This window comes from Sylvia atricapilla, chromosome 9, assembly GCF_009819655.1.
Source record: "Sylvia atricapilla isolate bSylAtr1 chromosome 9, bSylAtr1.pri, whole genome shotgun sequence".
NCBI classification, from domain to species: Eukaryota; Metazoa; Chordata; class Aves; order Passeriformes; family Sylviidae; genus Sylvia; species Sylvia atricapilla.
Window position 1 is genome coordinate 18,672,278 of NC_089148.1, and position 23,550 is coordinate 18,695,827.

At 41.9% G+C, this 23,550-nt stretch overlaps 1 protein-coding gene across 1 annotated transcript; it reads right to left on the minus strand.

The window, feature by feature from the left end:
- Nucleotides 1–100: 100 nt before the first annotated feature.
- LOC136365226 (vitellogenin-2-like) lies at nt 101–22,307 on the minus strand. The gene is made up of 35 exons (XM_066325563.1): nt 22,268–22,307; nt 21,897–21,917; nt 21,557–21,708; nt 19,553–19,804; nt 19,253–19,414; nt 18,960–19,108; nt 18,403–18,553; nt 18,144–18,301; nt 17,901–18,066; nt 17,399–17,524; nt 16,174–16,392; nt 15,548–15,765; nt 15,336–15,433; nt 14,799–14,923; nt 14,081–14,182; nt 13,365–13,484; nt 13,074–13,263; nt 12,644–12,737; nt 11,961–12,146; nt 11,643–11,787; nt 10,647–10,872; nt 10,388–10,563; nt 9,806–10,129; nt 9,470–9,517; nt 9,229–9,312; nt 7,643–7,855; nt 7,408–7,550; nt 6,031–6,169; nt 5,174–5,309; nt 3,782–3,968; nt 2,446–2,537; nt 1,871–1,968; nt 1,632–1,791; nt 353–514; nt 101–216 (listed from the first exon to the last, which is right to left on the minus strand). Exons 1-35 carry the CDS (start codon nt 22,305–22,307, stop codon nt 101–103), a joined length of 5,178 nt encoding a protein of 1,725 aa, XP_066181660.1.
- Nucleotides 22,308–23,550: the final 1,243 nt, after the last annotated feature.

Below are 23,550 nucleotides of genomic sequence, written 5' to 3' on the forward strand. Positions count from 1 at the left end.
TCCGCGGGAAGCAGCCGAGCTGAGCGGTGTCCCGGAGGGGGCGGGGGCCGTGCCCGCGGGCGGCCGGGCTGAGCCGCCCTGCAGCGGGGCCGTGCGGGGCTCAGGCCGGGCACGCCTGCAGACGGCAGGAACACGCTGTGTGAGCGGACACTGAGCTCACGACATCCTCGGATTTCTGGTCCAGCCTAGGCTGCCCGTCCAGGCTGAGAGCGGAGTCTGAAGGAGAGAGGAGAACGGGGTTGGTTATACATGGGAGTACTCCTGTGCTACTACGGTGCCCTTCACGGTTTTTCGTAGAATCCCAGTCACACATACTGACTGGTCGTGTGGTGCACCGGGTCACCAGACTCACCGGCTGGAACGCAGTGGAAGCCCACGGACACGGGAACGGTCTCGGTTGCTGAACAGCCTTTTACACAGCGAAGGACTGGCTCCACAGAGAAGCATTTTGCTGCTGTCTTCTCAAATGAAACTGGCTTCTCACTTTTGACAAGTTGGTGCTGCAGCTTACAAGCTACAAAACATGAACCCTCTTAAAGTGTGCACAGTTTAGATAAATAACTTTCTGCACTTAATTAGTAGAATTAGCAAATACTAAAAGCAATGGATGAACAGCGTGACACAAGCTAGATGAAGTTAATCTGGTTGAAGTGAATCATTTTTTTGTCAAAGGCTCAGAAGTTTTGTCAAAGGCTGTGAGAAAATGAGGCACGTGGAGCACAGTTGCAAGGACAGAGGCTTGCAGATGGGATCTAGGTGGGACACTGATGTCCAAACCCGAAAAGGTACATGTGAAAACCTTGATCAGCTGACACTCAACTTTACTTAAACTAAGACAGCACTTCATTTGGGGGCAGCAGTGGCTCCTACATATCTATATACCCTCGTCTGCACTGTGAGCAACATCACATCTGCCTTACCACGGCTGAGTAGCTTAGCCCTTAAGTCTTTGATCCAGGATTTCCTGAACCAGTCACTCCAGGGAAGCTTGATCTAAGAATACATTACAGAAAGGCCAACACATGCCCAGAGGGTTGTGTTCCACACAAAATGTGTAGTGTACCCTAATATAACCGAATAATTCATGTTGTTTTTTATGTAGGACCTGGATGGAAAGAACAATCAATCATTCCCAGGCTGATGTTTTCAGATTGTGTTAATCTTGAGCCTGAGGAAATTAAAACAAGCTTTTCCCACCTCAAATGCCCTCTAGTTTGATAGTCAGGGCTAGATACGATTTTTTAAATCTAAATTAAAAGCCTGGAAATAACAGAATGAAAATAAAGACTGAAACTATTAAAGATTACATAAAATCAGTTTTGTCAACAGTTAAACTACCTCCTTTTCATACTAAGTTATCAAATTAAGGAGTTTTAAGTTGAACACACAAATTCCAGGTAACTACACAATGAATAAGATGTTGATTAAAAAAATCCCACAAAACTAGAACTTGCAGTAAACTACCAAACTCAGGAAAACCAGATTTTTTTCCTCCTTTTAGTCTGTGGCCACTAATCACAAAAACAGCAAAAAGCAAGATGACTGTGCTACAGTTAATATAAACCACCTATTCATGTGATTAATTAATTAGTTGAAGGCTATGATACTAATATATGTTGGACTCTTAGTACCTCCTGCACAGGGGTCTTCTGAGATGATCCAAGAGTGACCAAAACTCACAGCATCTTTAGCTAAATATCCACTGGGAGTTTGATATTCTCTGTCAATCTCAGCATCATATTTTCCACAAATTCCACATGTTTTTCCAGCCATCCAGAAAGCAGCTTGAATCTTTGTGGAAATACAGAAAAGTTGCACATAAATGCTTTTCTTCTAAAACTAAACCCACTTAAAGTAGCTTAAAAATTACCTCAAGTCTATGCCCATCATAATATAATTTATCTATGCCATAATCTGGGGCTTTTAGTGTCAGTCCTTTCTTTTCACTGCTGATCAGCATGCTTGCAGCTGCAACAAAAAAGCAAAATGAGATCTTTTCTAGAATGAAGTTACTGTTTTAGGGTCCACCCTGAACCATTTGCTAAGTTCCTGGGGACATAAAGCACACCCTAGAGAATCTCAAAAGAGATGGTGGGAAGTAAGAAGACTACTTCTCCCTGCCCTGGGATAAGATGAAGCCACTCACATGGGTGACAGTGACTGGGCTCGTCTAAATGCTCATTCTGTAGGCCTCTGGAATCAGCAAAACATACCACAGCCCTATATTTTTTGGTCTGTATGAAGGTGCACAGGACCAGCATCTCTTTCTTTGCTCCTCTTTCTTGCCACCCACTAGAAAATCTTGTATGGAGGTATGTTAAAAATCTCCTAACTGCTTATCAAGTTAGGATTACCTTTACCTTATGAGGCGTTTGCAGGATCATGTCCCCTCCTTCTTCAAAAGATCAGGAAAGATTAAACAAAATCTAAAGAGGACTCTCTTACCAGAATTAGATGTGTATGGAAGATCTCTTGGGGCTTGGACACCATTAATCTTCAACTGGATGAGTCCATTGGAGACATACATGTCAATTACACTTTAAATAAAGGAAATTAGTGTAAACAAACGCTTCTCCTTTTCCCTACTCATCTTATAATTTCCTGTTCCAGCAGAAGCATCACTGCAGGATGTTTATATCTTTCTGGTATGAATCACCTTCTACCATTTAGGAGGAAGGTTGAGGGGGCCCAGGACAGTATGCCAGCAGCAGTGCTCCCTGTACAGCTTCCCTTGGCTGTACTCGTGTCTCTGAGTGGGCTCAGGCAGGATGACACCAGGCTACTGGAGCCTTGCTGCACAACAACCTAATTGCTATTATCTTCACATACATTGAAGGTGCTTTACATTTCAAAGAAAGATTAGGTTCCCTAGGGCAGTTCTCTTACAGCCTGAACAGTCTGTGTATTGTAGTATTTTCTTCAGAACACGTTTGCTCTAATGAAGAAATGTGAAGCTCAAGCACATCAAAAGCACACCCATACAATTGTATGAAACAATCAGGAATGATTCAGTGATGAGGAATGTCTTTATCACAAAAGATACAGTCTATAGAACAAGCACCCTTGTGTTCTTCCACGAAACAGGTGCAGGGAATACTAGGTTCCTTCAGTTTCTCTAACATTATGGCCCAGCTCAGCATACTTTTTTAGAAATAAATAATTACTTGTAATGAAACCTTATAGATCAAAGTCTATTTATGTGCTTTGAAGAACAATCACTACAATGATTTTAGTATGCATAATCCCATACAATTTAGCCTGAAACAAAGTATGTCTTAAAGTATTTTCAAATAGATTAGAACATTATGTACCAACTAACAGATGTCCTAAGAGAGTGCCTCTAATCTGGGAAAAGTAATAGGTTCTTTAGCTATGTCCACTTCTCAACAACCATGCTGTAATGAGTGTGGGTTCTAATTTGTTCTAATTATTAGCTTAGTCTAGAAAGCCAGACTAATGATTACAAAAGCTCCTTCTGGATTTATAGTTTATGCGTCTACCTAATCACTAAGTACTAAAATGAGACAGTTAAATTCTAACAAATTAATGAAGAATTTGGGGCAATAATGACTTTAGGTTACTGTGAACCTCAGATATATTTCAGAAGCACTTTTCAAAGAAAAAGTCCCAAACCCCACTGACACTTTGAGATATCATTCCATTGACATCAGTACTTTCTGCGTGAGTCTAATGCTAGTGCCAGTCTGCCCTACCCATTTGCTCTTCATTTATAGCATATTCAACTTGGCATCTATTTTTTATTAAGTTTTCAATTACTTACTGGCTGGCGAGTCTGACATTTATTGCTGTAAGGTCAGCAGACTCTGCAGGTCTTTTCACCATCACCAGGAATTTAAGCTCTGGACTACAGTCCTGCACCAAGACATGGTAGCAATTTGCAGGCATTGAATACTTAAATTCAACACCATTGAAGGTTGTAATCTTATTTTGGAAAACTGTACAACGACCTGAAAAAAAAGCCCAGTAAAAAGTAAGCACTTTATAATTTATATTAGGCAGCTATTTTATTTCAATTTTGCAATTAAAAGAAAAAAAAAGAATCTTCTGCCTCTGCATGTTCTGATGTAGAAGTGAATTAATTCTGTCAAACAAAATTTTAGATTTATAGTAATTCAAAAGTAAAACTTTGCCAGTTCCCAGGCAGCAGGACAACACCTCCATGATTCAATCATTGTGTGAGATGAATTCTGTTCACAGTTGGTCCTGATGCAACTCTTGGTTTGTGGCATTTTGGCTTTTCTAACTTTGTTGTAGTCAAAAGAATTTCACAAAGGTTGGTAACAACTCACATATCATTAACACTAGAAAGTTCACTGGAATGCTGATAAACCAGGATTAGAAATAGTTAGAAGTTAGGATGGAAAAAATACCACACTAGACTTTTTTTCACTGTAATGGCATTTTGCTGAAAATCCTACTAGCTCTGATTAGAAATCATTTTTCAACAACTGTAATTAATAAAGATTAGTTTTGGTGTTTACCAAATAAATACCATAGAATCATAGAATGGCTCAGGTTAGAAGGAACCTTAAAGATCATCTAATTCCAATCCCCTTGTTGTGGACAGGGACACCTTATGAAAATGCATGGTATGATATTATCCCACTGATTCCAAGCAAAATGTAACTTCTTATTGCAGGATTACATAAAGCTTTTAATTTAAAACTTACCCTAAGTAAGTATAATGTGATTAGCTCTTAATACAGCATTAATCAAACAATAATCCCTTCAAACTCAAACTGCAGGATTTGAAATTAATGAGTATACTTTTGGAGCTGTTTCAGCTTCAAGATAACAGTGCTAATCAAGCAGAGCATCCCAAATCAGAGGTTACTTAGATGTTCATCTCACAAATTTTGTATTGTATTTTCTTCACCAAATGATTTTTGCAGTGAAGCTGAAATGGATTCATTTGTGAATGGATGTATTTGAAAGCACTATTTGACATGGATCTGAATGTTTAATCTTCCTAGTATGTCTCCCATTTCTTTACATCTTTGCAGCCTCACAGAAATTCATAGAGGTGTTTTGTTTCTATCTGACATCCAACTGATTTTGAAGTGAATAAATAATTTTTTTAAAAAATAGTGTAAATAATGTTTACAAAATTTACAAAGTCAATCAATGTCTGTGCAGATAGTTACTTGCTGACCTTTAAAACTTTCAATGAATGAAAGTGTTGCTTGGGAAAAGACCTTCCAGTCAGAGGATGGTGATGTTGAGATCGGTGTAGCCTGATGTGAAGGGACTGGCAGGGGGAGACTGATGGCCGTGTCGTAAATTGTGAGCTGAAAATCAGGCAGGAAACAAACATGAACAGAAATGCAAAGTACAGTGTAGAGATTAGGTAGCATTTTCCTCTAATGTTCCAAAAGAACTATGCTGACTGAAATCCAAATTAGCATCTGGATTTCAGTCAGAGTGAAAAAGAAATCAAGTCCTCTGTCTACAGCATGAAATAATTCTACAGTGTGACACATCTGCAACCTATGGAACAGCAGTGCTACAAATGAATTTGGATAGTCACCAATTTGCAGCTTTTTGGGTAGCCATATATCACATTTGTTCTCAGGCTGAGCAGTTTGCTTACCTGAGATGTGCACCCTCTTTCAAGGGTGTATACATCAAGTGCTGCTGTTTGGCTGTCTCAACAGCCTGCTTTTATTGTCCTTTCCAGAATGCAGGAAAACCTATCATCTTTCTAAAGATTTTGGGAGGAGTGGGATTTTTTAATAGGTTATTTTTTAACATGCTATCAATCATGATGATTGTTTTCTAACCTAAGATTTTTTTTCTTATTTCAAATGCTTTCATGTTACATGAGAAAGACAAATACATTGTGAGATATTTTCATAGCAAAACCAACTGCATGAATATAATGTCTTGTGGAGGCAGCTTCTTTATTGTTTTGATTGGTTTTTTTTAAAAAAATCAGCAGGCTAAAAAAGCCCTTAATCATCCATTTCCTAGGTATTGACTGCTTCAGGATAAGATTCTGGAAATTGTTACCTCTGGCAACTTAAAGACAACATCACAGGTTCTTGGGGATGTCAAAGCCATAACCAAAGTTGCTTGGTGAGAGGGACCAAGCTGTTGCCTTTGGGAAAACCCAAGCAGATAGGCAGCTCCTGGAAGAAATGAGTAAAACCTGAAAATAAAAAGGAAGTAAGCTATTAAAATGAACCATCTTTGAAAAAAATTGTTATTATCTGTTCACACTAAAATAACCCCATTAAGCAATATGCATTTTGTGTTAGCATCAGGGCATGTTTTGCATCAGGGTTTGATGATACGTGATATTGTACATGGAAGGAGGGGAAGGCAAATTTTTTTTAATTGGCGTAAAAGATCTCAAGAGACTGGATGGGAGAATGATATGAGAAGAAAAGTGTGGCAAATTTGTTTTATATACATTCAGACTGTCAATCCTGCAGAGGTAACTATAAGGATCCGTTGCCCACTAAGACCATCAACAAGCTGATGGAGGGATCTCTATGAGTGAGTTTCCAAACAAGCTTGGGACTCAAACAGAGGAATACAGAAAATATTCCTTTATAAAAAGGCATAGTCTCAGAGCAGAAGAAAAGATAAGTTCTGTGGCTTTGTTCCAGGAGAGTCAATTGGATGATTTAATCTCCTCTAATAAGAGTAGATAACAGCTTTGGGTAATTCAATCAAACGTAAAAAGTTACCCTCTTCAGTAGATTTTAATCAAATCACCTGTATGCCTTTAATGTGAAAACTTGTGTTGTATGTGTATTTAGTTAACTGAGTTGTTGTACATGTCTGTATTTTAGTAGCACTATGCCAAAAAAATAGGCTTCAATATGGATCTTTATGTTACTGCAGGCAAATGTGCAGAGGAATACAATGAATGAATGCGACAGATATTTCATGGAAAAGGAGACATGTGAAGTGAATCAAGAAAGTGCAGTTTTCTTATGTTAAATGTCATAAAATGTTTGTTATTTAATGTGCATAAGCCTTATAGGAAGTGTTTGCATCACCTGCTTTAGAAGCCAGAGGCAAGTGTCTGTATTAGGAAATCAAGTAAGAGACTGATTTCTTCAGAGAGCCCAGGTCAGGCTTCTACTCTGAGCCTCCATGAATCAGGAAGCATGACAAGGCAAATCTCCTAATTCAGGCACTTTAAATTACAAATCTGCAATATATTAGGTGAATCCCATCATCCCAAGTGGTTTTCTTGCAAATGAAAATGCAGTATGCTTTGCAGGAATGAATACAGAGAAAGCAAACATATGTAATCTGATTTTATAATATCCTACTTATTAAGGGGAATTTTTCCACCTTGGAAATTGCAGAACTGAACCTGTAATTATTTTGAGCATTGACATATACTTTTCAAAAACTAAAATGAAGTCTCACCATCTTGCAGTTGTTCGGATAATTGAAGGCACTTTTAGCCACTCCAGCTTCATCTGCATAGCTGGATAAGCAGCAAATTGCCCTGTTGCAATCTGAGTAGCAACCTGGTAATCCTGGCAATCTTTACCCCATTTGAGAGAACCCTAGTAGTGGGAAATAAATAAATTTTTGCATAAAACATAGTAAGATCAATATGTTTAATTTATATTTGAGCTGATTGATATTTTTAACTTACTGATATTTTTTGGTAATTTATTACTGAAGCATCAGCACAGAGTTTCCATCTGCTTGGTCCTGTGATGCTTGAACCAAACATCTGTATTCTCCACCTCTTGGGTTGTGAATCAGTGTACAGGACAAGCTGCAATCCTGTTGGCTGCTTGTTTCTGTGGATGGCACGAAGAACTGCAGCCAGTATTGGTGGCTTGCTGTCTCCCAAGAATTTAGGCTTCAGTGAGGAGAGATGAAATTGAGACCAAAGATATAAACAAGGCATTAGAATTATGATAGTAAAACCACTGGCATGACGTATGCAAGTAAGACTGTGTTGGGAATTCTTTTGTGAAGAAATTTCAATGCAAGTAAAAGAGATATGGTACTGGATAAAGAAGCAATACTGCCCAGCTCAGCACTGCTCACTTACCAAACTGCAATTAAATTAATAGCCTTTTTGATGAAACTAGCTTGACTACCTGTTTAAAACCATGATAATTTGTATTACAGGGGGTTCTGTTCAGGGCAGTCCAAAGTGTGGTGCTTGCGTGAGGAGCAGCACGTGGCCCTGTTCAATGCTGGTGGACCCTTGTGTCCAGCAGCTGCACCTGCCTGACTGAGTGTCCTACCTGAGCTGTGGGCAGAGTCCCCACCTGGCCAGGGGACAGCTGCAGGTGGAATTTGCTGTGGCGCAGCAGGTCTTCCCTGTGCTGCCAGGTCCGAGTGACAGACACACACAAAAGGATTGGGTGAGACAGAGCTGGAGAGGGCTTGGTGGGAAATGGGGAAAGAACAAGGCTGTGGCTGAGAAAGAGTTCAGGGAAGTTGTAAAGTGATGAAAAGATGAACAAGAGAGGTGAATTTAAGCTGCATGGAAATGGTTGGGGAGAGGGTCGATCTGGTTGCCTTCTTTCCACAATCTGCTTGCACTAACTTGGGAGCTGCTACTGCAGAAGGGATGCCTCAGCAAAGTTAGGGTTATTTTTTTGTAAGCATGTAAGTCATTGCCTGATATGTGTGAAATTTTTCTTTGTTGAAATCTGTTCCAAGTTCCCTCAGTTCTAATAGAAGGATCAAGTACCATTAACTATGTACCATGCAGACACTCCTGAATAAACACCTGGATTGCTCTCAGAGTTAGAGCCTTGCTGCAAACTCAAGGTTTTTCAAAGGCCTCTTACAGTTCTGCTAACAAGAGCAGAAGGACTCTGCAGTGAGGACCTAATGAACAAAAGAGTGGCAGAGGCAACTCCTAAACTTTTACAGAAAGATAAAAAATGAAAACATCCCTGAAATATCTCTGATCCAGCAGGTTGGCACTTCTAAATTGTTCTGATTTTTATAGTGAATTATTTACTGAGCAAGACAAATTTCATTTATACAGCAATACATTCCAATTTAATTTAAAATTATAACCTGTATTAAATGAATATTAAATTACATTCAGTGACTATCTGAGTGGTCACCTTTAAGAAATAAGAAACAATTCAATTTCTTTCTGTATACCTAATATGCTAAATCACCATAATTTTCCTATTTTGTTATAAATATACAACAACTGGAAATGCAAAGTAAATGTTTGGATTTCTTGCAGTTTAAGACACTCACCTGAGACATGGCTCTAGAGATGTCTTCATCACTAGCTGAGGAAGAAGAGCTGATGCTGATGTTCAGGATTTCCCCTCCTGTGTCCTGCAAAAACAAAGAATCACCTTGAAGCAGGTGCCTACCACTGGAAGTTGTTGCAGAATTAATTTATATTTTTACTCTCAGAAAACAAGGATCTGATTGCAGCAAAGACAGCAAGATTAGTTGTACACCCTGCTCCCAGTATATGCAGTAAATGTACCTGTTCATCCGCTGGCTTAAACAAGAGCTGGTAAACAGGTGGATTTGCCTGTGAAAATAGATAGTACATAAGAAGACCTCAGAGAAAATAAAGAATTAACTTTTGGTAAATGCATTAAAAAAATCAGTTCTGAGTATGGGAAAAAGAAAAAAAAAAAGGCAAACTAAAAATTTTTAAAAGCATTTTACAGGTAAAAATTCTGAAATGTCAAAATTCTGATCTGAAATGCTTCAAAGAACCAGGGTTCCTCTTTCTTTGGTCCATGCTCTATGAGCACAGCTTTCTGATGTACAAAACCAATAAGAAATACAAAAAGGTCCAGCCAGAGTGAATTACCTGTTGGGTGGAATAGTCACTGTCCCCACTGCAGTGTCTGTCACCAGAGTGGTCTTCTTGGCTGCTGCTGCTGCATGCTTTGCTGCTAGCAGAGCTCCCGCTGCTGCTCCTGCTGCTGCTGCTCTTGCTGCCACGCTTCCTCCCAGATTGTCTTATTTCATCTTTCCTGTGATGATCTCCAGGCTCTCTGCCATCAGCAGAGGAAGCAGCAGAAGAGGAGGATGAACTGGAGAGGTGGGGTGTGCTGTGCTCTGCCCACAGGCCTGTGTCAGTCCCATACTCTCGGTTAATCCGCTTTGTGCGGCGCCGTGTTTTATTCGAAGCCTCCAAAAACAGTTGAAAGCATTATGAATTTATAGCTTGTTCTGTAACATTTCACTGGCTGTCAGACAAGATGCTCACCACAGGCTTCCAAGGAAATAGAATTTCCTGTCCCCACACACTGTGGAAGCTGTACCAGAACTCACTCAGGCCCATTCCTCCCAGCCCAGTCCTTAGCTTTCCCATGCCAGTTTTCCACAATGGAAACCCTTGGCTTCATTATAAGAAATATTTCCCTCTCTGATGCTCGAAGTCTCTTACCGTGAACACATTTTCAATGCCTAGAATCTTCTTCAGTTTAGCTTGAATGTCCTCATGGGGAGATGTCGCTCCCTCTTCCTTTAAATCTGAGCTTGATAGCTCAATTATTTTTGAAGTTGCTTTGGATCCTGCTTGGACCTCCAGCTGTATTTTGTCAATATCAGCATCTGTATGAACTAAAGGCAAAAGTGTTCCAGGGTTTTGCTGCTTGAGCATTTTTTACAGTGATTGATAAAAAAACTCGTTATTATGACTGTACCTGGCTTTAAAATTATTTTGGCTTCAAATTCTCCATATAATTTATGCAGATAAGTATTTCTTAAGAAAGCAGAATTATGTGATTTAAGGCTGAGACAAGTAGAACATCCCAGACTTTCAAATTTTTTACAGAATCTGCGTGCGTAAAATCTTCCTGCGCTGCTGTGATGTGCCTCTTCTGAACCTTGCTGGTATCCTTTGGATATCACATTAGGTATGCTGCTTTGCTGCATTAAACGAAAATATGGCAGATAAAGTCATTTTCCATTTAAAAAAAAAGTCCCAGCTCTTAAAATTATTCCTCCAGTTAATGAAGAGAATTATGATAGTCCTTCTTAAAGAAGGAAGCAGTGCTTAGAGTTAGAGGTCCAGGCACTGGAAGCAGTGGGGTTTCCTGCAAAATGCTCTGTGGAAGAGGACAGCTCTCCTGCCTACCCTTTCCCAGGCAGTGCTTCACAAACACTTCCCAATGAGAACCTGCAGGGCTCTTTGGAGGGGCAGTCCCTCTGCACCCATTCAGGCTTCCAACTCTTCTACTGCAAGCCAGCGTGGCCTTCCCACACCAGGCTCAGAAGCAGAAGACCACATGAAAAATGTGCTTCTGCAATCCACTCAGGATTATCTCAGGATTCAGGAAGAAAAATCTATATCCTGCCCAAGAGCCATATTTTTTGCATTACTTTGAATCAGAAGAAAGTGAGATATTGTACAAAGGATGTGAATTTCAGACACCCTCCCATGACTGTAAAGAAATAGAAAGACATGCTGTCAAAGCAGCCCTGCCTGCATACAATGAAGTGAGTGGACTGTGAAGGATCATGTCGTGAACCCATTGGGTTTTAGGCTTGGTTTGGGAAATATCAGGCCCTTGTTGAGTTTCACCATTCCTGTGTTTGTGATCTGGTCATCCAGCTCCTGTGTCAGGGGTGCCCGGCCCTTCTGAGGAGCTCTCTCTTCTCTGCCTGTCTGCAGTACAGGTGGCAAGAGGCTTCCTTACCTTCCAGCTACCAGGCTTTGAAGATCCTTCTGTTGACTGCTGTAGCTGATAAGAGATATTTGATATTTCTCCTTTGGGGAAAATATGGGATTTCTTTTCAGCATCTACTTCTTCCATGTTCCTCGAAATAGCATAAACTTCACTCCTGTGGAGGTGATAAATGGCACACAGGTAACACCTTCTGATTTCACTCTACCCATCTTTGCTGGTGCAAAAAAGACAGTACTATGATTTATGTGGCTGCCAAGGGTGATTTTGTAACAGGGAACTCACAATCAGTAGCACAGAGCAAGAAAAATGAAAAAAGCTCTTCTGTACCTCACAGCTGCAAGCTCAACCTCTTGATGGCAGGGAAGGGTTTCAATCTTCAAATTTTTCTCTTTCATATTTATCCTGGTATCAAATTTCATTGTACTGTTGGCACTGAACTCTGCATGAAATTCAAAACCACTCTGAAGATACTGTGTATTAATCCCCATCATTGCAATCATATGAAAATAGGCTCTGAAAGAGTGGAAATAAACCCAGGCATAATTATATATTAATATGCAAAAATTAAACTTTGAAATGCAAAATTATATTTTCATGCTGTTCTTTTTATTGTAAGACCCACTACTGATGGATGAAGAGATTTCTCACAACAGGATAAGAAAAAAGGTGAAATGCCACTGGAAAAGGTGAAGAGATTTGTCTGAAAAACAAAGCTAATGTGGAGCTTCTGACTGCATTGTCACTGGTACATTGCTTGAGGACAAGATAACTCCATAATCCTGTAGCTTCAGATTCTGCCAATTTTTTAAATATTATCACTGCTATTGTTATTATCATAATTGTTACCATTATCATTATTATTACTGTTGTGCTCTAGACTAGCACATTTGTCCAAAATCTGGGACAAGTAAGATTCCTGTATAGCTACATGCCACCACGTATCTATGTCAAATGTACCTATAACTATAAATACTTGTGTGTATATGTGAAAATATATATGTGATTTTTACTTTGGCCTGATGTCAGCATGAATATCCATCTTGATTTCCCACAACTGTGATGGTCTAAAATTGTCAGATACTGGTGGTGATATCTTTACATCCACTGGAAAAGACAGACAGAAATTATATGAACAGGGAAACAATGAATTTTGGGGATACAATACTTTCAATAAACATAATAATTAGTGCAAGGGCAGTGCTTTTACATTTTGAAATAGTTTACATAGTTATTTAAAGGTTGCTAATCCAAATCAGTTATACAAATATGTCTCAGGTGAAATATCCTAATTACTTCTCAAACCCTTTGGAGGCAGCTGGTCATGAATGTTTCGACATTACTGGGGTGTTTTTCAAGTTTGTAGAGGGATTTAATTTCAGCAGGGGGTCTGGAGCCACAGTGGTTGTGGCTAAGCTGCTCAGTTTGGCACCCCAAGCTCACCGTCGGCCGCAGCCTGGGCCACCATAGCCCCACACAGCCCCAGCTCCAGTGGCAGGCCAGCAACGGTGGGGACAATGTGCCGCACCTCACCCACCAGCACTGGCAGGGTCCATCGGCCTGAAATGCCTCTCTGGACCTCTTCCACCACTTTTTTCACCACTGGCTGCCAGTCTGATGATCCAGTTAGACTCTGGAAATAGAGGAATAGGTTAGGTACAAAGGTAAGAGGAGACACAAAAGGAAAAAAATATTCAGTATTGCAGACAAAAAAGTCAACAGCCTTGTCAGTACCATCATCATCTGTTGAATGGCATCTTTGTCAATGTCAACAAAGGCAATCTCTTGACCCAATACTTTGATGTAAGCAGATACCAGGGGGTCTTCAGGTGGCAGTTCTTTCCATCCCAGAAGCTGTGGTGTTAAGGAGAGATGGGGAGAAAGGCAAGAAGCAGAAAATGTCACTTAAAATGGAGCAATGTATTAACAAAAAGTAGATTCTGTCTAAAGGATGAAAACTGTGGTTCCTTAGCCAAAAACCCAATAGACATATTACAGGTTTGTAATGTGGCCTTTCTTATATTGCACAGCTGATTTCCGAGAGCGTTTCCCCATGCAAGGATGAGGTTAAAGGGCTTGCTAATTTCTGCTACTGTAAGTAGTAGGTGACACCCAAGGACTGATGAAGGAAAAACCTTATTCAATTATCATTTTAAAAGAGAAGAACAACCACTTAGAGTTGTTCTCACCTACACTTTAAAACATATTGGCTCCTAGCAGCATCCTCATCTTTTGTACTATACATTGAGAGCTGACACATGTTGAGTGAAAAGGTGGCATCTGTTGAGAGAGTAAGTACAATGTAAGTACAGCTTTGTATGACTAAACAGGATGATGGACTCCTTTCTTCCAGAAACATCAAAGAGATGGCTCAGTGGGTGGGTGATGCAACCCTGGTGCTCTTCAGGAGCTCTCTGTTGCAGACAGGTCAGAAGGGTGCCCAGACGTACCGATTTACCCAGCTCCTTCAGGGTCTTGTACGTGTCATACTCAGCAAAGGGAATGTTCTGCTTCCTCATAAACTTGGTTAGGCTTTGTGACCGGAAAGCCACCTGTAGGAAAGAGTCAGGCATCACAGCCCAAGTACAAGAGAGCTCAGGAGAACTCTTGTGCCTGGGATTAACTCACTGGGGCCACACGAAATACTTGTTCCATGAAGCCATTGCGTTATAAGGACGTGTCTACCTGGTGGATGACTGCAGGCTATGGTTGCAGATGCTGAGGACGTGCTGAGCCAGCCAGCCTTAAATTAGTCAGCAGGGATAATTTTAGGGTAGTGCAGAACTCAGCCCAGGCTGCAAAGCTTGCCCAAGAAGCTGTTTAAATTCCTGCATGCTGTTACATGGAGCTTTGTGCTGCCCTGGCTTTACTGCTGCCTGAAATTTAATTTCCCTGTACTTATGCAAAATACCCTGGATCCCACGTGACTTTAGGTGGGCAGATGGATGTTCTGCTGTGTAAGCTTTCCTCTGCTCCTAGACTTACATGCCTATACTGGATGTGCTCATTGATGAATGTATGTGTCAAGAAGCCCAAATAAAAGAAGAAGCCTAAGTAAAATCATAATCATTATCTAAACTTTCCCTTCCACATCCACCCTCACAGCCAGAAATGGAATTAAACACTACATCACAGTCCAAAAGCTGCCTGCCTTAATGCAATACTTACTTCGATAATATCCGTTGCAGTGTCTGCATAATATCCTCTTACTTTTGTGATAATATCAGATGGAAACATGGTGCTGGGACTGTTCATTAGATAGACCCTCCAAATGGCACCAGCCTGATAGTGAGCTGTCACAGGAATAAAAAGCAGAAGAAATTAGGGTCTCCAGGGCGTCTGGTGCACATAAGCCACCTCAGGTACCTGCTGTAGTAGATCACAAAGGGTTCTGTCAGGATTCAGTCCCACAGGTCCTCAAGTTTGCAACCTTAAGAGGAGGACTTCATTCTAGGGCAGAATCAACACAACCCCAGGGACTGAAGAAGGCCTAAATCCATGTGCAAGGGGTTCTTTCCCCAGCAGGTAACAGAGATTTGTGGTATAGTCTCAGGCAATTTTGTGTGTTTGGAGGTTCTGCTTTTCCTATTTCAAGAGTGCACTAAACTCACAGTTCATTATTGGATTTTTGTTGAAAATCACAGGACACAATAGAGGCATTTGGCTACCTAAGCTGAGGAAGTGCACAGGGCAGCAGGTACTCACAGGAGTAGTCGCTGATCTGAATAACCTTGCTGTAGCGATAGCTCAGCCTGTCAAGTCTGGGGCCCAGGAGTTTAATGGCAATGTTGCAAGCAGCAGACCTGAGCAACAGAATTAAAATCATATGAAGAGAATCGACTGTGACCAAATTCTTAGAAAACTGCAATAAAAAGATCTCAGTTTTCTACTAAAAATGTACTTCTTCCTCTACTTACAGTTTATAGAGCTGTGGGATCTTGCTAGCTGCCAAAGTCTTCATGTGTGAATACGCAAAACTGGCTACTTGCAGGCTGGGCTCTGTCAGCAGCGAGCTGGCCAGAGCTGATACTGTTGGAAGAGCAGGCTTTGTTTCAAAGAGAACAACACAAGCAGCCATTCGGACAGTCGGAGCAAGCGTGCTGTCCATGAAGACCTGGAGGGTGATCTCCCTTACCTACAGGAGGAAGACAAAACCTCTGAGTAGCCCATAACTTGCTGGTGGGAAGTGTTTCCAGAACAGTGCATATGTGCTCTGCAGTGGATGGAGAATAGAACCCTAAACAAGAGATGAGGGCATGGGACCTGTCACTGAAAATGATGATATTGCTGGTTGCACAGGGAACAGGGCTGGAAGAAATAGCCATTAGGCTGAATATTACAGTGACTAAAGCAAACTCTTTCCCAGGATATCAGCAAGGATGGGATGATGTCAGGAGTTTATAGCATGAGCAAGAGGAAGACCAGTAACTGAGAAACTTGTCCAGAGTTGCTAACAATACCTGATGGTTTTATTATTCCTGAATCACTAAGCAACCCAACCCGTATCCTTTAAGACATTTGTTTAAATAATAATTTCAGTTACTTTTGCAGGGTCTTTTCTTGCAATTTTCCTTAAGGCCAACACAGCATCAGCATGAATTCTGTTTGGTAGTGAAGCTGCAGCTGAGGAAAATGTTGGCAAAAACTTCAGGATGCGTTTGATACTGGATGGCTCTCCTGCATTTCCTATGGCTTTCAGGGCCAAGGACATTTCTTTGGCATCACCTTTGCTGGTGGCTTCAGTAGCAAGGTCGTGGAGTGGCTGAAAATGGAGCAGACGTTGTTAATTTTACCAGGTAATGATCTTGTAATAATGCATAAAAATGTGCATTGCCATATAAAGCAAAACAATTACTGATGCAAATCCCAGAACTGAGATGTTCAGACTTTTCTCCCAGGAAAAATCTCACCATCATTGTCAGGATACTAAACACAGACCACACAAATAAACTTGGTTTTCTCCTTGGACAGTGTTGTAATTGATTTTGCATTGTGCCTGAGCCTGAGTGTAGGAGACAATCCCATGTAGGTGCCTGCACCAAAGAGTCTGTTGCAAGTTCGAAGGCAGTGCTGAGCTGATGCAAATTTCAGTCATTTCCAGGGTCACCTCTGCCAAATTGCACTTGCATATTTTTTGCTTCCTACAATAATTTCAAGTTTACTCGAACAGTTTTGCTGTTCTGAGAGGTGGAATTACCATTCTGATGGCCGGCTTTATTTCATTTCTTTTTGGAAGATTTAAACAAATGTCAAACACCAGCAAGACCTTCTCAGTGCTGTGGTCCTGCTGAGCAAGGAGCTGGAGCTGTACAGTCCAAGGACAATGTCCTGAATATTTCTGACAGTGAAATGCAGTTGTGTAGCAGGGTTTCCTTGCAAGACCTAACTTGCAAGGAAGTTATACCTAGAGCTTTGCTTATATTCACACTCTACTGCCTTTTTAATACATCTTTTAAGTACACACTACCTAATGTAAAAGTAGAATCATAATTATTTTGCTTTAATCCAAGTTTTGTCACAACTTAACTCAGTTTCAGGCTGGTTACAGGATCCATTATCCCTGTGGGTCTCTAGTACTACTTTTGAAATTCTGAACTGTTATAACCTGATCTTTCAAAGGCATCAGCTCAGGGTTTCATTCAGTCTTTGCATCTCTGAGTGAGGTGCGCAGATAGTGAGCTACCTAATTGCCATTATTGTGAGAGTTAAATTAAAGACACTTTAATTTTTTTTTTCCCTTTTATGAATAAAAAACAAGAGTCACATACCTGAAGAAGTTCATTTGGGCATAGTAAAGCCTGAGCACAGTGTTTATTCACCATGCTACCATATCCTAGGTAAACAATTATCCTATGTATCAGTACTTTCTGGATTTGGGGACAGGTCAGAAAAGTCTGCAGAAAGAAGAAGTATTATTTTTTACTGTTTCTAGTAATTAGAGCTGTATTTCACAATAAATGTATTTAAGAAGTAGACAAAATTTATTTCTGCTGTTTCTAAATAATTTCAGGAATTAAATCAAATGCTAGGCATTTAGCTACAAAAAATTAATTGACAGCAGTTTTCTTATAGTTTGTGTGGTTTACTATATAATATAATTGCAAACTTTTGGCAACAAGTGTTTTGGAACATTTTCTGAACCATTTCCCATTTTTTAAAATAACCTGCAGTTCACAAATACAGATGGAAATATGTTGTATCTTTCACTTATGAATTCACCTTTAAAAAGGAGTGAGAGGGAAAACAGAAGGAAGAATGATCTGTACTCACTGAGGCAATTTCCAGGGTTTGTTTGTTTGGTGTAACAAAATGGAAAGCAAGAGGGAGAGTCACCGCTGCTTCCCAGATGTTCAGCTTCTCGTCATGGATTTTTTGCTTCAGGAATCTGAATGTGTCAGTAGCTCCAGCAGCACAGATGGCACTCAGGAACCAGGGCCTGCCAGGAGAAGGAGGACTCATCATCCTCATTGCCCAGAGTGCCTCTGATCAGAGACTCTGGCTGAAGGCCCCTACCTGTAGGGGAGTTCGTTGACAAACTGCAGCCACAAAGACTCTATTTGATCGAGGGTTGCTACACGAAAAAGCTGGACCATTTGTAAGAACTTGGCTGAAGCTTCTTTAGTGGCTCCTTTCTCGTTATTCTGAACTAATTGCCGCAATGTCTCTGTTAACTGTGGGAAAAACAGACGGAGGGATCCATGTCTAAAGTAATTATGTGATGGCCTGTTAACCTTATAAATAGTGAAAGTGTGTGAAAATAAGCCTCTAATACCTGTAAATCTGGGGTTTTAATCCTGATTAGAGGAATTGGCATCTGGAGTAGCTCTTCTGAGAAATGATAACGAAGACTCCCCTGTTTTTGCAGCTGAGATGTTGGTGCACTGATAGGAGGCCTTTTAGTGCCAACCAAAGACAGCTCTTGTCTTCAAAGGAAAGAGAGAAATGCATCAGTAGACAGTAACCACACTGTGCACAGAGGGCTTGTACAGCATTGGAGCAGACTGAGGGGTACCCAGCAGGACTGCCAATGGAGCGTGCATTTACTGCTCAGGATTATCTGGAAAAGTCACATGACTGTGAAAGCCTTTGTGAGAGTTTAGTCTCTGAGAGGTTGGACAGATGTTTTGGGTGGTCTAATTAGTAGGTCACAGGCCACCTGAAACATCTGGGCATCCTGGGCTGGGCGTCCCAAGGGCTGTACGGTGTTTTGTCCTTTGGCAGCCACAGGCTAGATGATCCTTTTTATCTCAGAAATCAACAGTAAATATATAAACAGTCTTAGGCATGTCCTCCTGGCTGTGATAATGTAAGGACATGCACAGTGCCTACCTTGCCTCCATGACTGCCACCCCGTTGGGTTCATTGAAAGGAGAGATCTGGTACACCTGGTCTGACGTGGCGGATGTCAACGATGTCCCACTGTTGTCATATTTCATCTTGTAAGTGAATGTCACTGTGCCCTTAATGTTTCTGGCTTTCTACAAGTGCAAAGAGACCCACTCAGAAACAGGAATGGGCTGGCCAGCCCAGAGAAGCCAAACCCCCCATGAGCATCACATCATGTGGGTGCCGAGCAGTGGCTCACACCGAGCAGGCCAGTGGCGCCTCCGTGCTACTCATACCAAGGGACAGGTAGGGCAGGGGCGGATGTATGCCATTCCCAGGTTCTTCACAGCTTTATCCTGGCAGTCTGTCAGGTCCTTGCTTTTGGAAATGGTGGCACGGTTATTCTTGCTATCGTCCTGGATAGTGTATCTGGTACGGCAGATTCCTTCAATCCCAGCCTGCAAGTGTTGGTTAAACGCAGTGAATGTCCCACTTGAAACAGCAATAAAAAGGTCAAAGAGAACAGTCTGGGACATATAACTTACTCTTTAATGCTAAAATGAAAATAAAAGTAAAATCAGAATGGAAAAACAAACCTCCTGTAGCTCATACGCATTTTGGGACTTTTTGATGGTTATCTGCAGCAGGTTCAGGACTCCTCTCACTAGGTTAGTGCACAGGATGGGACAGTCCTCGGGGACAAAAATGCTTCCAACCCTTCCTTCAGTGTATTCAAACTTAAAGGTCTGGCTGAGACAAGCAGCAATTGTTTCTGAGAGCTTTGGAGATGGAATGAAGGGGTCAAGGGACAAGAAGCCGTTGTGTTCCTCCAGCTTTGGCGATCGAATCTGTGAACAAAAACAAGAAAATAATCATACTGTTCACCATCAGTTTGAAATAGTGTTACAATGCAGAAACTGGACACTTCTTATCCATGGCAAGCCAAAAGTCACTTGTGCAACATTGCAGGAAACTGTTTCCAACTCCAACTCAGGTGCTGAGCCTAGGAAGCATCCTTGAAAATGCAAACTTCCATGAAAGGTTTCTGCCAGAAAAATAAGATTATTTGAGCAGAATTCAGAAGTTCAGCAAGTCTGATGAAGCTTGTAGGGTGAGTAAAATACCAGCTACCAACAATTGGTACAGACAGGATACTCACTCCTTTCCCACAGATGACAAGTGAGATCTCCCTTCAGTCTGCAAGGCAGCCAAGCCATTATTGCCCAAGCTGTCTGCTCTAACGCACAGTGACTACTCTGGTTGCTGCTCCAGGTCCAGCATATCCCCAGGCACCAAAGCCATGGCATAACTGATGGAGGAGCAGAGGTGACCATAGGAGCTCACACCTTTGCAAGTGGCTGACATCCCTAGCTCCTCTGGCTGTAAAGCTTGTGAACAAGTCTTTGACTGCAACCTAGTGGGAAGTGTGTGCTTGCATGCACAGAGCTACCTAGTCCTATACTTACACACCTCCCACCCTCGTACATAAAAGTACATGTTCCTCCATAGAGGGAAAAGGTGTGGGCTCAGTGCTCTGTTTTATTTTAGGCATTTTTAATCAATGCTGCAAGGGTGGCTTGCCTCTTGTCACATTTTCTCAAATTAAATCCTACTCAAGACTGTTGTCTGAAACTGCTAACATTGTAGCAGCTTCAGTGAGGTAACACAGAGCCTGCAATTGCATCAGTGTATAAAGTTTGACAATAGATATTCCTTCACACTGTTTCACTAATATATGTGCAGGATTATGGACTGAGAAAACTCCTAGGGTGAGTGCTAAGGGCAACTCTGACAGCTTTTTCCCTATGTTCTGTCTTCTCAATCCCTAGTCTGTGGTCTTTCATGCCATACCAGTATTCTAAGCTGTTTGGTTTTATCCTTTTGCTGACTAACAGTGCTTCCAGATCTGATCTCCTCATGATAAACACAGGCATTACCGTTAGAATTCTTCACATTTGAATTGATACCTATGTGAAGAATATCAAAAGGTAATGGAGATAGTTGTGTCTTTCCCATGTGATGTCTGAATTCCAGTGCTGAGCTTTTTTAAGCTATGGACCAGGTTGAAAAGCATGGATATTTCATCCTAGAATGCTCATGTTCATACTCAAGCTTAGCATTACCTTAGTAAAACTATGTTAAGGACATTTTTTTAAAGCAACTGCCAGCCATATTTTTGTATGGAGGTGAACCTGAGGTAGCTTTAGTCAAGGGGGCTCAGATACTGAGGGCAGGAGAGCTGGAGCGGCTCCAGATCCTTCCTGCAGAGGAGCAGGCTGTGAACAAGCCTGTGGTGCTCTCTGTAGGTTCCAGAAACTTGAAGCATTCTGGATGCAGCTGCAGACCCTTCAGCAGTGCCCTCGGGTCTCCCCATTGTGCCTTGGGTGTACAGGGTGCAGAGCTCAGTGCCCATGCCCACTGCCCTCACTGGGGAATCATCACTGCCTGAGGGAAACCACTTGGGCTGAAACTGAGCACAGATTTTGTGTGAGCTCTACATCTTTTTGTCACTTATTTTGGCAGCCTGAAGGTATGAATGAAGCATCTTTAACTGCGTGATATTGGTGGGTGGGTGGGTTCCCATGGCCATGGTGATTTACCTGCAGAAGGTGGTCACTGTGAGACACACGGCTGATCTCCACCTTGCTGGTCAGCCTCACTCCTGCCATGGCCAGACTTCTGTCAGTGAACTCATGAAAAATGATGGTCTCATAGCTATACAGGTAGGTCTTGCCCATATTAAAAACAGGCTCTGTTAGGAAAAAAAATACATCAGAAACACCTCCTTGGCTATGACTGTTGTGATGTTACTTGAGCCAGCTCAGCAAAGAAAGGTGATGCTGGCACTGCCAAAAAACAGGTGCAAGCAGTGGGCAAGGCAAGGCTGTAAGGGAAGGCAGCAAGGGAAGGGAACTGCTGGCTGGCAGGGGAGCTACTTACCAAGGTCCTGTTTCTGGCCCTCTGTGAGGAAGGAAATAGAAGTGTTCATGAAAAAACACATTTTTGTAGATCCTTTCGTGTATTATTCATTAAGTCAGTGTGCTAATGGTTGGCAAACCACCAGTAATGGGGCTCATCCCACACCCCCAGGAGACCAAGCCCATGCCAGCCCTGCTCACTAGCTGCTGCTTGCTTGGCTTTTCTCCTGCTGCTGAGCTTAGCACAGAAATCTAACTGTTTACAGCTGAAGCTATAAAAGGGCTTCAGCAAATGAAGCTGTAAATATCCCTGGAAAGCCCCAAGGAGATGCAATTTGCTCAGGATCACAGTGGCTGTCAAAGCTTGGCAGTGACGGTAAAGCTTCCACTTACCTACGAGGGCGAACACCAGGGCCAGGATGAGTGCCTTCATGTTAAAAGTGACTGAAGTCCACAGGGGGAAACCTGTGGCTTTTATAGAAGAATTATTAACAGGTGCAGTGAATTTTGTTGAGTTATCAACTTCTTATCAACCACCCAACAAAACCTTTGAGGGAGAGGGGTTGGGGTCAGGGCAATGGATGTTTTCGCTGAACCAAAACCATCACACATTCTGTTGTTCTCACTTCCCCAACTGAATGCCTTGAAAGTATCTTTAGAAACAACTACTTTAAGGTATATAAACATAGTGAAAGACAACATTTATTATTATGTAGGTAAAACTACTAATTATCCTTAGTCCCTGACTGGTATTGCAGTCTGTGCTGACTTTGTCCAGGTTATCCTGACCCGACCATAAGACACACAGCTTATCTAACTGATAGTGCCCCAGCAGATTGTGCAAAACCCTGGGCAGCCCTCCTGTGACACCATGCCCACCCCTGCCCTGCTGTGAGTGGACAGGCTGTCAGCACAGTGCTGCTCTCTGAGGACAGGGACTTCACACAGTGACACAAACCTGTCATTGTCACAGGCCACAGCTAAACACCGCTGACGTCCATGCTTTCCTCTCCTGCTTTCTCCTCCAAGGCGGATGTGCCAGCCCCTTTCACTGGTGTGTTTAGCCACAGAGGGCTGTTGGTGGGGGTTGCCTGGCAGGGGGGAAGGGGTGAGGCTGACAGGTGTTACACAAAACTCTTGGTTTAACAAAGGTGGACTACGTGCAACTCACGCAACAAGGTGTGATATCTTCACCCCATGGTGAAGCCCACTTCTCTCATCAGCAGGGATTTTCCGTGTCCCTTTGTAGGCAACCCCACAGATCACTCAGGCTACTCTGAGTCCACCTGTTCCCTCCAGTCAGGTTATGGAGCTGCTCCATTAGGGATTAGTATGAGGAAGGCTAAGGCAGCCCCAGGACTGGGGGGGTTCAGGTTGATGCTGTGCGGCCACTGTTTGCCTACCAGCCTTCTCCTCTGTGGGTCAGGAAGCAAAGCTGCTGCTGCCCAGCTCACTATGGGATGGGGACTGGATTCATTTTCTCATCAACAGAGCAGTGGCTCATATCCAAGACAGCTTAGTTTTTGTAATACTGTTTAGCTGATGGGCTCTTATAATTAGCAGTTGGGATATAATTTATAATGTCTAACAAATAGTGGATTTTGTTCTTAGATCAAAGATTGCATCTGTAGGGAAAAAAATAAAAATTGAAGCATGACAAATCTTTGCCATGTTTT

What these genes read in the sequence shown, in the direction of transcription:
- LOC136365226 (XM_066325563.1), bottom strand. Translation starts at nt 22,307, where the DNA reads ATGAAGGCACTCATCCTGGCCCTGGTGTTCGCCCTCGTAG. An exon ending in CATGCTGACATCAGGCCAAA is followed by an intron (nt 12,147 to 12,643) that starts GTAAAAATCACA and finishes CCACTCTTTCAG; the next exon opens with AGCCTATTTTCATATGATTG. An exon ending in CAAAATAATTTTAAAGCCAG is followed by an intron (nt 10,564 to 10,646) that starts GTACAGTCATAA and finishes TTTTGCCTTTAG; the next exon opens with TTCATACAGATGCTGATATT.